This window comes from Bacillus rossius, unplaced genomic scaffold (assembly GCF_032445375.1).
Source record: "Bacillus rossius redtenbacheri isolate Brsri unplaced genomic scaffold, Brsri_v3 Brsri_v3_scf22, whole genome shotgun sequence".
NCBI classification, from domain to species: Eukaryota; Metazoa; Arthropoda; class Insecta; order Phasmatodea; family Bacillidae; genus Bacillus; species Bacillus rossius.
The window spans coordinates 1,035,378-1,047,500 of NW_026962393.1; the positions used below are offsets into that span (position 1 = coordinate 1,035,378).

General features: G+C 48.5%; 1 protein-coding gene and 1 non-coding gene across 2 annotated transcripts; both read right to left on the reverse strand.

Moving 5' to 3' along the window:
* Positions 1-5,054: 5,054 nt before the first annotated feature.
* On the reverse strand, positions 5,055-5,173 carry LOC134543852 (5S ribosomal RNA). Its single transcript, XR_010077301.1, has one exon. It is a non-coding gene; the product is annotated as a 5S ribosomal RNA (ribosomal RNA).
* A 4,580-nt stretch (positions 5,174-9,753) lies between these two features.
* LOC134543821 (neurofilament heavy polypeptide-like) lies at positions 9,754-10,941 on the reverse strand. Its single transcript, XM_063388418.1, has 3 exons — positions 10,597-10,941; positions 10,400-10,550; positions 9,754-10,316 (listed from the first exon to the last, which is right to left on the reverse strand). The coding sequence occupies exons 1-3, from the start codon at positions 10,939-10,941 to the stop codon at positions 9,754-9,756; spliced, it is 1,059 nt and encodes a 352-aa protein (XP_063244488.1).
* Positions 10,942-12,123: the final 1,182 nt, after the last annotated feature.

Sequence of the window (12,123 nt, forward strand, 5' to 3'; positions counted from 1 at the left end):
GCCATTGCTGCCACGGGTGCGGCCTGCGGCTGGGCGGGGGCTGGCGTTCTCTTCGCCGGTGTGGGAGCTGGCTTGGTGGCTGTCAGCTTGTCCTGGGCGGGCTGTCGGGGCCTGTCCTGGGCGGGGCGCGGGGGCTTTCCTTGGCCATTTTTGTGGCCGGTGGGGTTCTTCTTGAACCCCTTCTTCTTCTGCCACGGGTTGTTTGCAAGGACTGGGTAGTCCAGCTCATTGTGGCTGGGCTCCCAGTGCTGCTGCAGGGGCGCATACCGGCTCCCGCTGGCCTGCGCCAGGTAGTCGCCGAAGCACGGCGGCGGTGGGCCCCAGGGGTTGCGTCTTGGGGGGGCGTGATGTCCCTGTGGTGTCTGCTGTTGAGGCTGGGGCTGGTTGGTGGCGCGCGTGTTGTCGCGCATGTCGCGGCGGGATTGTAGCTCCCGCTTCTTTCGTTCTTGGGGGGGAAGGTGCCTCCGTGTCTCCTTCTTGTACGCACTGCACCCCTTGAAATTGGCGCAGTGCGGTTCCTCGCAGTGAGCACACTTTTTGTGCTCCTGCTGGCCCCCGTGCGGGCATTCGGTGGCGCAGTGCGAGCCACTGCACCACCTGCAGACTGGTGCTGTCCTGCAGCCTTTGCCCACGTGGTTGAAACGTTGGCAGTTGCTGCACTGCGCAGGGCCCTTCGGTCGCCTGTAGTCGTCCACGCGAATCCGCATTCCAGCGAATTCGCGCAGAGCCTGAATGGTCGCTGAGTCGCACGACTGCGGCACCTCAATGACGAGGGCGTCGCACTTCTCCCGTCTCCGCCTGTTCTCCAGGAACCAGTGGTTCTGGACGGGCAGGTTCAGTGCGGCGAACTCCTCTTGTAGGAAGTCCGTTGGTGTGTGACGGTGTACGCCGCGCAGTACGAATTTTTTCGGTACTTCGTGCTGTTGCAGAAGTACCGAGTGCTGCGCACCAATGGCCTGAAGGGCCTTAACTGCGCGCGTGTAGTCCGCGATGGTGGCGGTGTGGACCATTATTTCGTCCTTCCCGCGGTTTGTGCATGTGAAGCGCTCGGTGAGGGCATTCTTGAGTGTATGGTACACTCGCGGGTACTGGTGCCCCTGGTCAAGGAACACGAAGAGTGGCTTGACGCGATGGGCCTTGGGCGCTGCCGCAGGTGGCTGTTGGTTGGGGGGGGCGGGGCCCGCCTGCTCGGTTGAGGAAGAGGCCGCCATCTCGTGGTGCGACCTCTTCGCCTTTTTCGTGGCGACTGTCTGCCAGTCGCCATCGGTTGCGTCCTCCTGAGGGGAGGGCATTGAGTCGTCCATCTCTGTCATTATGTCTTTAAGTCGCGTCAGCCTCACACTCGTGAGCACCCACTGACCGTCCCCCGGGGCTAAGTTAGCCGGGTTCAGGCTAGGCTGAAGGGGATCTAACTCCCCGGGTGTCTCAGAGCTCGTTGGTCGTTAATACTACCTTTACCTGGTACCGTTACACTCTACCTGCCTGCGCACTCTGGGTGCACAGGCTACCTTTCAGGAAAACACTGGGTAGCACTGTGAAGTGCTACACACAGCTTTAGGCGCGGAGCTCCTCTCCGTACGTCCGTCCTCGGCCAAGGCTCAAGGCAAACTCCCTTTCTTTTCTCTCTGCAAATATCTGGTTACCCAATTTTCTGGTTGCGGACGGTTCAGAAAATTCTCGATGCCTTGCTCACGTAGGGAGCAGCGCACTTTGGACAGCGAAAGTAATGTAGGGCTTCTTTAGCACTGATTTTTCAATGTTTTCTAAATGTCAGCAGTCTACGATGACATAATGGGCAGTTCCACTAATAGTGTAATTTTTTTATGGCAGCTGCACTGTTTAATTTGCACTGCGAGCTGTTTAAATTTACTGCTACACCAAACAGGGAACTTTTCATTTGCAGATGTTATTCAAGGAATCAAATACGTAATTTGTGCTGGAATCACTTGAAAATGGTTAAATTAACTTAGGTATACTTTAGTGTATAGTATGCTGAAAATGTGGAGATAATTTCATGAAGGCTGTTTGCTGTGGAAGCACTAGCAAATCACCTTGTTCAGTGCCACCTGGAATGGCTTTCTTCGTGCACCTCCAAGGATGATGTGATTATTATTGTGAGTAAATTTTGTTTACATTTTCATTGTGTGAATAATAAAACTTTTAACTGTACACACAACAAGCATTTCACTTGGATCTGATGCATTCTCAAGAGTGCAGTTTCTGTTTAGCTTTTAAAACTGGCTGCCCTTCAATTCACTCAAGGTGCAGATGCAAGTTGCTGATGAAGTATTCCACACACATGCTACATTGGAGAAATATTTTAATAAAAATTAAAACTCTTGCAGGATTTCGAATAAAAACTATCCTATTTATCCCTTCTATGTTTTGGTACTGCGAAATTGAGAGAGGTAAGTAAGTTGTGAGGTTATTTTTACTTGCTTGCATGTGAGGTTAGCAGAGCAAAAATATTTTTGAAATTGCAGATACATGGTCACTTTATTTCGTTGCAAACATTTATAAGCTCGTAATCTTATTTAAAGTCTCCATACTTAATGCGTTTGGAAAACCTTCTTTCTCTCAATTTTACAATGGAACAAAATTTTACTTGTATGTGTACATTAATTCCATCTCTAAATGATGTAGGTTTACGCACCGAGATCAGGTACATTGTAGAGAGAAAAACACACGAGTACCTGCTTATTTTGAAGTTTTAATGAGTATATTAAAAAAAAAAAAAAAAAAACGATAAAAATATAATTGAAAAAGTATATTATTCACGTATTTTTGAGGATGAGGGGAGGGGGTGTTTTTGTCCGATGGTCGTTTATCTTTAAAGAAATTTCCGTTGGACCTGTGCGTTCTTGCTCTGCCAATTCTCGAAAAATGAAATATTTTAAGTCGTCTTTTATGTGCTAACTTCATTATATTTGGCTGCATTCGTATTTTTATTAGTTTTGAAACATTCATGTCACGGAAAATAATCATAAACCAGGACAAAAACGTTTTGACTAAATGTTCTAGGTTGGTTGTAAAACATTTTCTTATTTTATTTCACATCGGAAACATCTGTTAAGTTGTAAGCTTTGTAATGAATGCGACAGTCACTTGTTCGCTGAAGTGTTTGTTTAAGAAATTAGTATTGTAAATTTGTTTATGGTCTTGTTAAATGAAATTTTAAGTGAAATCATTTGGGAAAACAGAGGCTACAGGAATTTTCAACACAACTTGATGACCGACGTTGTGACTAGTGTGGGAGTGTGTGCTCGTGTAAATATCAATTTTTCTTACTCCTCGTGCCGGTCAACAGGAAAACAGCGAGTGTGTTATCTCATCGCGGGCGTGTGATTGCGTGTGGTAAATTGTGCTAGGTTAATTACCGCAAAACTCCACTGTGTGCAAATATGTAGTGTGTCGCTGTATGCAAATATTTGGTATGTCTTTTTTTTTTTTTTTTTTTTCAGGCAATACACACTTTGAATTTTACACAATTTCGATGCTGCAACCTAAGTGTATACATGCGAATAGGATTGCTTAAATGAAAAAGTAAAGTAGGAGGTAAGTGCAAATGTTTCCAGGAGGTTATGCACACACAATCTATTTTATGAATTAATAGTTATTATCTAAGAAAATGATAGAAGATTATAAATAATGTGTGCAGAATAATACAGAATTTGCATGTTACACAAAAAAAAAATATATATATATTCCAAATATTGTTAGCAAAATGCACCTAGATTAGTGAGCTGGATTTTTTTTTTTTTTTTGTATTTTTGTTCTGTTGATCCCACGTGGAGTCAAGGCTCCGGGATATAGAACATGTATGTGCAGACAATTAATATTTACATGATGCAAGTTACCAAGAAAAAAAATTTCAAAAAAAAAAATACATAACATGTTACACAATTTAACTTTATGCAAAACATGAAGCAGCTGTTATCACAAGTCCATTCAACAAATTAACAGTTCAATTTCTCTATTATCAATCAAATTAAAGAATAGCTTCAGAGGGTAGGTAGGATATTCTAGAAGAATTTTTTTTACTGTTTTTTTTTTTAATACTGGTAAATTGTTTTAGTTATTTTCTGTGATATTAAGTTGTAAAGTTTTACTCCCAAGTAATTTAGTCCATTTTCAAATCGCCTAGTGTTATGTTCAACTATCCTCAATTTACTAGCATTTCTGGTGTTATACCTATGTGCGAATATCTAAAAAAAAAAAAAAAAAAAAAATAATAATTTTTTTTTTCTTCTTTTTCTTAAGAATGAATAAAAAGTTTCTAGAACGTATTCATTTATGGCAGTCAGGACTTTAAGTTTTTTGAATTTTGGTCTGCAGTTAGATGATTTTTTATCTTTTGTTATTATTCTAATAGCTCCTTTTTTTTTTTTTTTCCCCCAATGTTATATGGCAGAAAGAGTAGAGCTATGGCTACTGTGACATCATGCATTGATGGGAAGGTTATTGTTGGATAACAAAAATTTAGATGATATAATTTTTATTTTTTTCCATACACAACACATTGCAGGTACAATTTTACAGGTTACAGCTGTACCACCTCTAGTATTGCTGCCGACCATCCAACAAATGAGCACACTAAACAGGCATTGATGACATTGTTATCAACGTCTTTTTGAATCTCTCATTATTATACATAACTGCCCACTGAAACAGAGAAACTTCAAAATAGGTGTGTGTGTGTGTGTTTATATATATATATATATATATATATATATATATATATATATATACATATATACATACATACATACATACATACATACATACATATACACTTATATATTTATTTTTTCACTTTGAATTTTGTATGAGGTATACACATGCAAAGATTCACAGCTACTGGGTGGGTGAGTGAGTGAGTGAGTGAGTGAGTGATTGATTGATTGATTGATTGATTGATTGATTGATTGATTGAGAGAGAGTGAGTGTGTGTGTTAGGGGGGGGGGGGGGAAATGTGGTGATTGTGGGGGAAAAAAAAATTTAAAATTGAAATTTTTAAAAAAAAAATTTTTTTCTGTAGGGTGCAAAATAGTAGTGCCAACGGCACGTGGTGTTCCCAAGCGGTCACCCATCTAAGTACTAACCACGCTCGACGATGCTTAACTTCGGTGATCGGACGAGAACCGGTGTGTTCATCGTGATATGGCCGTTGGCAATGATATAGATGTTTTTTTTTTGCAGTTTGTATTTGCCACTCGAAATAGCTATACCAGGTGTGATTGTTACAAACAACAGGAGAAATCGTGTAATGAACACTCTTTTACTTCCCCCCCCCCCTCCCCACACACAACACCCACCACCCTCACCATCCCAACCACCAAAGCCCTCTTCAAAATACACTCTCACACACACACACAAACCCACACTCTATAACTGATGAACATTACCATAACTTCTTAAAGCCATTAGATAATATTTAACTCAAGAAAGGTATTGTGATATGTTTAAAGAAAGAAAGGTGAAACCTTTAACTTTACCAGCAGGTATTAGTATCACTGAGGTATCTTCTAGGTTGTAGCAGCAATAGTAGTAATAATAATAAAATTAAATAAGGTAATAAAAAAGAAAAGTTATACATGTGATCAAATCATGAATGTATAAAACTGGAATGAATTTAAATTTTTTTTATTTTTCTTCATAGGCTGTTTTGAAATTGATGAGTAAGTGCCTCTTCTTTTAAATTTTTTAATGCTGAACACTGTTACATAAGAGATGAATGTTTAGAAAATTTAAAAAAAAAAAAGCTAGCCCAGCCCCCTCCCCCCCTCACACAAAATCCAAACAAAAAAAAAACACCCTCCTTCAAAACATCACATAATCATCCAGCCAGCAGTGCAGACGAGAAATTTGCACTCGGGGCCGCCATTTTGACGATAAATTCTTGCATGGCACACCAAAGGTAGGAAAGAATTTAAAAAAATAAAAATAATGGGCGAGCACCCTCGCGTCTGCCTGTAGAAAATGAAGTTAAAAGTAACATAACCTAAAGACAGGCACACACTAGGGTGCTCCCAGGCGGTTGAGAAATTTTTTCCCGCCAAAAGACTTATATATATATATATATTATTTATTTTACTGTTTTTGGCAGGGGGCTATGTCGGTCTGTGTGCAAAGTAGTTCCTACTCCCGCCGCCAGGAGCGCGCGCGGTGGGTAGCGATGTTGTTTTTTCTGCTTTCATTTGTTTATTATTTAGAGGGTTAATGCTATGTAAATGTACGCAAGTTTGGTTATGTATCGGTAGTTGTGCGAGATTTAATTTCCGAAACGAAATTTGACTTTCATCGGCCTGCATTTCTCACTTATTCGGAAAATACATGTGTGTTTATGTATGTATAATAATCGAGTGATTTTGTAATAATTTGGAAGTTTTGTTTGCGTGTGCGATGTGGGGAAGAAAAGGTGTGCACACGAGTCCTAGGGCTATATTTTTTTTTATTGCGAAATATTTACTTCATGTGGTGAAAAATTTTAAATTATTTGTGATGCAAGTGAAATTTTTTTTTTTTTTTCAGTTGGGTGATGTGTTTGTCCTCGTTTGTGTGCAAGGAAGCAAACATGCTGAAGGTAAGGGGCCATAAATGACACTTTAAAATATTAGTTTACCATTAATTTTGGTTAAATATTAAATTGCCATATAAGTAAAATCATGTCAATTGTTGTATTCCACCCAGTATAAGCTGTTAGTAATGGGTACTTAATATAAATAGAATAAATGTAAGCATTTTCGTCTGCATGAAAATTCACTTTTTTTTTGGATCCATTTGTACTGTGGGTAGTTAAATAGTACATTATGTTGTTTTTACTTCGAAGTACAAAACATCTTGTGCATGATTGCAAATTCAAACGCAGTTAAGCATAATATGAATTCGAATTATGTGTGTGTGTGTGTGTATATTTATATTTTTTTTTCAGTTTTTTTTTTTTTTTTTTTTTTTTTTTTTTTTTTTTTTACTGTGTCCAGTTTTAGCACAAATGGAATTATTTTCAAAGTGAATCGATGCAACTGGTCTTTGCCATTAATATTGATATATGATCTAACTAAATTAAATAGAAAGGATTTTTTTATTTATTTTTTTATATATATAAATATATTTGTAGCAATGTACTAATGACCACAGAAGTAAGCAAAAAAAAAAAATATATATATATATATCTCAGCCAGTAAACCATGCGTCTTAAAGACTTTTTTTAATGAAAATATTTCTGCCTTGGTTAAGCTTACATTTACTATCATAGGGATTGAGGGAATTGTAGAACAGCAGCAGAAGCATTTCCTTTCATGATCATGTTCTTGGTCCTGAAAAGGACCGTTTATGTAAGCATGTGCACACCAGACCTGCTCACTTGGAGCTGGTGTATTTGGTGACAGCCTTGGTGCCCTCGCTGACAGCGTGCTTGGCCAGCTCCCCGGGCAGCAGCAGTCTCACGGCCGTCTGTATCTCGCGGCTGGTGATGGTGGAGCGCTTGTTGTAGTGGGCGAGGCGGCTGGCCTCTGCCGCGATGCGCTCGAAAATGTCGTTCACGAAACTGTTCATGATGCTCATGGCCTTAGATGATATGCCAGTGTCCGGATGAACTTGCTTCAACACTTTGTAGATGTAGATTGCGTAGCTTTCCTTCCTCTTGCGCTTCTTTTTCTTGTCGCCCTTCGAGATGTTTTTCTGGGCCTTGCCCGCCTTTTTGGCTGCCTTACCGCTCGTCTTGGGGGGCATCGTAGGTCTGAGCTGTGCCGCTGTCGCTAGATGAGTGAGACGGGAACTGAATTTTTTTCGTGAAAAGTTTTCTTGGCTTCTTGTTGCGCGACCAATCGGAGCGCTCCGCGGCTCGTGATTGGTCGCGCTCCGCGGAGGGACGTGTAACAAAAGTAATTTCCAGCGGCCGGGGCGCCACTTTCTCGTAGGTTGCGGACCAGTGTACAGCTTCTTCCTGGTAGCTTGTGTTTTGGTTCTATTTCTTGTGTTCAGTGGTGATTTGTGCATCGAAGTGCTATATTTCGACATCTACGTACCTTCAGGCATCAGCACAGGTGTTTGTGCGTCGGGGCTCTGCCTAGTTACATTTTAAACTGTGTTTCTTACTTCGTGTTACTATGTAAACATTCTGCTTCGTCGGTGATGGATCGATTGTGAGTGTGGGAGTATCGATTCTGTCGCTTTGTGCTTACCTGCAACCAATATGGCCGACAAAGACACTTTATCATTTCCATTGGGGCAACCTCCACTTTCGCCTCTTCCACCTCGCTCCCAGGGTGCGAATAAATTTTGGGCGACTCCTGGTCGGCATTCTGCTCATGCGGTTTCGTCCTCTTCCGATTCTGATGACGCTTCGCCTCCTGGTAGCCCTGTTGAGAGGAAGCCTGCCAAAATATCGAAGGATGCGGCAAAGGCTATTGTATCTCGCCACTGGTTTGCCTCTCAGCGCCCGAACGACGATGGTGGTAGCACGCCTTCTTCACGCGCCATTGCCCGGGCCGATCTACACAAGTCCCGGCGCACCCAGCTGGACTCCACTTTGGCGCTGAAGCGCCGTGCTGGCTCTTCAGTTGATGCCACAATTGACGCCGTGGCCCGGGGCTGCGCTCCTGCTGCTTCCACTTCGCGGGTGCCATCCTGGCCGGACGATTTGCACCGCATCGACTCTGACGGCCCTGGTGTGAGCCCGCGGCGTCGGGGCTCGCTCCCCGATGTCCATTTGCTCCACCAGGTTGAGGAGACCTGGCGCAGCCTCGCCGCCGGTGCGCCCCTGCCTGGCTCTACTGCCTGTGGGCCCATCTCCAGTTGCCCGGGGCCGTCCACTGATGGCGTCGGTGCTGCCATGGCGTCGGCGCAGGCGGCTTCGGGCTCCCTGTCCCGGGGACCGCGCCGGTCTGCTGTGGCGGACCCTGGCGTGCCTGGCCTGGCCGTCGGTGTCCCTCGTGGCTGTCCCGGGGCTGCCTCTGACACTGCGTCTGTGCCGGGTGTCCTGGCGGCGGCCGACCGTGTTGTCCCGCCGGCCCAGCCTGGTCTTCCTTCGACGCCTGCGCCTGCTGTGGCCCCTCGCCCGCCCGGGCTGTCACCGGATAGTGGTACTGCGCCACGGCGCATTCCGCCAATTGTTGTCAATACCAAACTGAATGTTGACGCCATTCGCGGGAACCGGTCGCTGCGGCAGAAGCTGCAGGGGAACTTCACCGTGGACTATCTTCGGGGCTATCCACGCTATCACCCCACAAGCCTGCACGACCGGGAGGCCCTGCTGACGTATTTCCGGGACCATGGCATCCCTTGCCACACGTTTCCATTGGGTCGGAAGACTTCACCCCGGATTGTCCTGGCGGGTCTCCCCTCCGAGACTTCCCAGGACTCGGTCCTGGAGGAACTGCGTGCCGTTGGGGTGCACCCCGAGTCGCTCCGGCCCCTCACTTCGGAGCGCGAGCTCCACCGGGGCTTCATCAGATTTCTCGTGGTCCTCGCAGATGCCGCGCAGGTCGCCAAGGCCCGAGCAGTCCGGCACCTAGCTGGCCTCACTGTCCAATGGGAGGAGTTCCGGGGCACGGCGCGGCCTCTTCAATGCCACCAATGCCAGAGGTGGGGACACCACGCGGCGGACTGTGGAAATCCCTTCCGCTGTCTCCGCTGCACCCAGCACCACGTCCGCGGGTCCTGCCCGAAGCTACCCGACGAGCCTCCGCAGTGCGTGAACTGCTCGGGGCCACATCCGGCGAATGCTCGTACCTGCCCCACTTACGTGCAGTTCATCGAGGGGCAGCTGCGTCGCCAGGGACCAAAGCCTCGTCCGCCGGGCCAGGACGCCTCTGCGGCGCCTCCTCGGCAGCCCCGTGCTCCGCTTCAGTTCCAGCGCCGGCCGCACGAGGACATGTTCCCGCCGCTCCCTTCGTTCTCTCTTCCGTCATGCCCCTCTGCCGTTTCCTACGCTGGGCTAGTGGCTGGCCAACCTGCGGCGCGTTCCCCGTGCCCACCTTTGGCCCCGGTCCCCCCTGCGCCCCAGCTACCCTCTCTCTTTTGTTCCGTGCCTGGTCCACCTCCAGTTGACTCTTCTTCTGTCTTGTTGCGCGCCCCTCCTCCTGCTCCCACCACTGCTGCGGGTGTTTCGCCTTCCCTCGCTCCTCCCGGCCTGGTGCAGCCGGCGTGTCCCCCGGTGTCGAGGGCGCCTTTGGACTCGAGGGCTGAGGAGGGCTCGCGGGCTGTGCAGCTGCCCGCTGCTTCCTCCCTCGCTGCAGCTCCTGCTCCGGCTCCTGCCCCCCTGCCAGTCCCTTCGGACTGCCCCCCCGCGCCTGTCCTCCCTTCTGATTCCTCTCTGCCGCCTTCCGTGCGCCCTCCGCCCGTGTTCCCGGCTTCCGCTCCCTTTTCTGTGTTTTTTGAGACTTTCAATTGGCTCGCCCGGCTGAATCTCCTCCCGTGGCTGCCGTTCTTTGCCGATGCCATCTTCCGCATCTCTCAGGCTCCTACCCCTCTTCTCCAGGCCGACATTTACTTCCAGTCCATTTTCCACTTCCTCCGGACTGTGCTCCCAGCAGCTTAAGTTTGTCCTCTGGAATGCCCGGGGCATTCGGGCGAAGCTGGGGGACTTCCGGCACTTCCTGTCCACTGAACGGCCTGCCCTTGTCCTCCTCTCTGAGACATGGCTCAAACCCGATCTCCCCTTCTCCGTGCCTGGGTACGTCATCTATCGCTGGGACCGGGACACTCGTGGGGGTGGTGTTGCTCTCCTCATCCTGTCTACCATCCCGCACCATCAGCGCGCGCTGCCCCCCCTCCGCAATGCCGAGGCGGTGGCGGTGCGTCTCCATCTGGCTCCTCATCCTCTCACTGTGTGCTCCGTCTATCTCCCTGAACATGGTCCCTTCCCGGCAGACGACTTGCGTGCTCTCTTCCATCTGGACGCGCGCGTGGTCGTGGGCGGGGATTTCAATTGCCGGCATCGCGCTTGGGGCTGTGTGTCCACGAGCAATCGGGGCACTCAGCTTCAGCGCCTCGTTCAGGGTTCCCCCCGTCTCGCCATTCACGCTCCCCCCTCATTCACTTTCATTCCATGTCACGTCCGGCAGCGGCCGAGTGTCCTCGACCTCCTCCTTTCTGTTGGACAGGTGGCTGTGTCGGGGCTCGAGGCCCGGGCCGAGCTCACGTCAGATCACACCCCTGTCGTTGGTTTCGTTCGTACCGATTCTCTCCCCCTCCATGGACCCCGCCCGTGGTTCGACTTCAGTCGTGCGGATTGGGGTGCCTACCGGTCTCATCTGGATAGGCACCTCGATCTGCACTTCCATGTCGCTTCCCCGCAGCAGCTCGATGAGCGCGTGCACGTTTTCAGTGATGCTGTGCTCGCGGCTGCTGGCGCCACCATTCCTCTCCGCTCCACTGTCATTCGTGGCACTCCCTTTCCTCCCTACCTTCGACACTTCATCGCGGCCCGCGACGCCGCGCGGCGGCGGTGGCAGTCGTCCCGCGCCGTTGCTCGTTGGCTCGACTATGTGCACCTGCGGGCGCGGTGCCGGGCGCTCACTGAGGAGTGGCTCGCGGCGGAGCGGGTCCGTAAAGTGTCTTCCCTCTCCTTCCAGTCGGGGTCCATATTCCGGTACGCGCGGAACCTTCGTGCCACGCCGTCCATCATCCCGCCCCTGGGTGGGGGGCCGCAGGGCCTTTGCGAGTCCCCTGCCCAGAAGGCGGAGCTGCTGGCGGATTCATTTCACTCGTCATTCACCCCTCGTATTCCCCCTGGGGTGGTTTCCCTCCTTCCCACTCATTACACCCCGCCTCCTCCGCCCGCACCCGGTGACATCCGTCTGTCTACCCCGGGGGAAATTCATTCCATTATCACGCACCTTCGTGTCACAACTGCTCCTGGGCCAGATGCCATTCATCCCCGGCTCGTCTTCTCCCTGTCTCGGAAGGCGACCGTGTACCTCACCAAGCTTGTCAACGGTATTCTCCTCACGGGTCATTTCCCCACTGCGTGGCGGGCTGCGATCGTCGTCCCCATTCCGAAGCCGCGTGCCAATGCTCATCTTCCTTCGGGCTACCGGCCCATCAGTCTCCTGTCTGTCCTTTCAAAAGTGGCCGAGAGAGTCCTCCTCCGCCGGCTGGAGCATCATCTCACCCCTCTC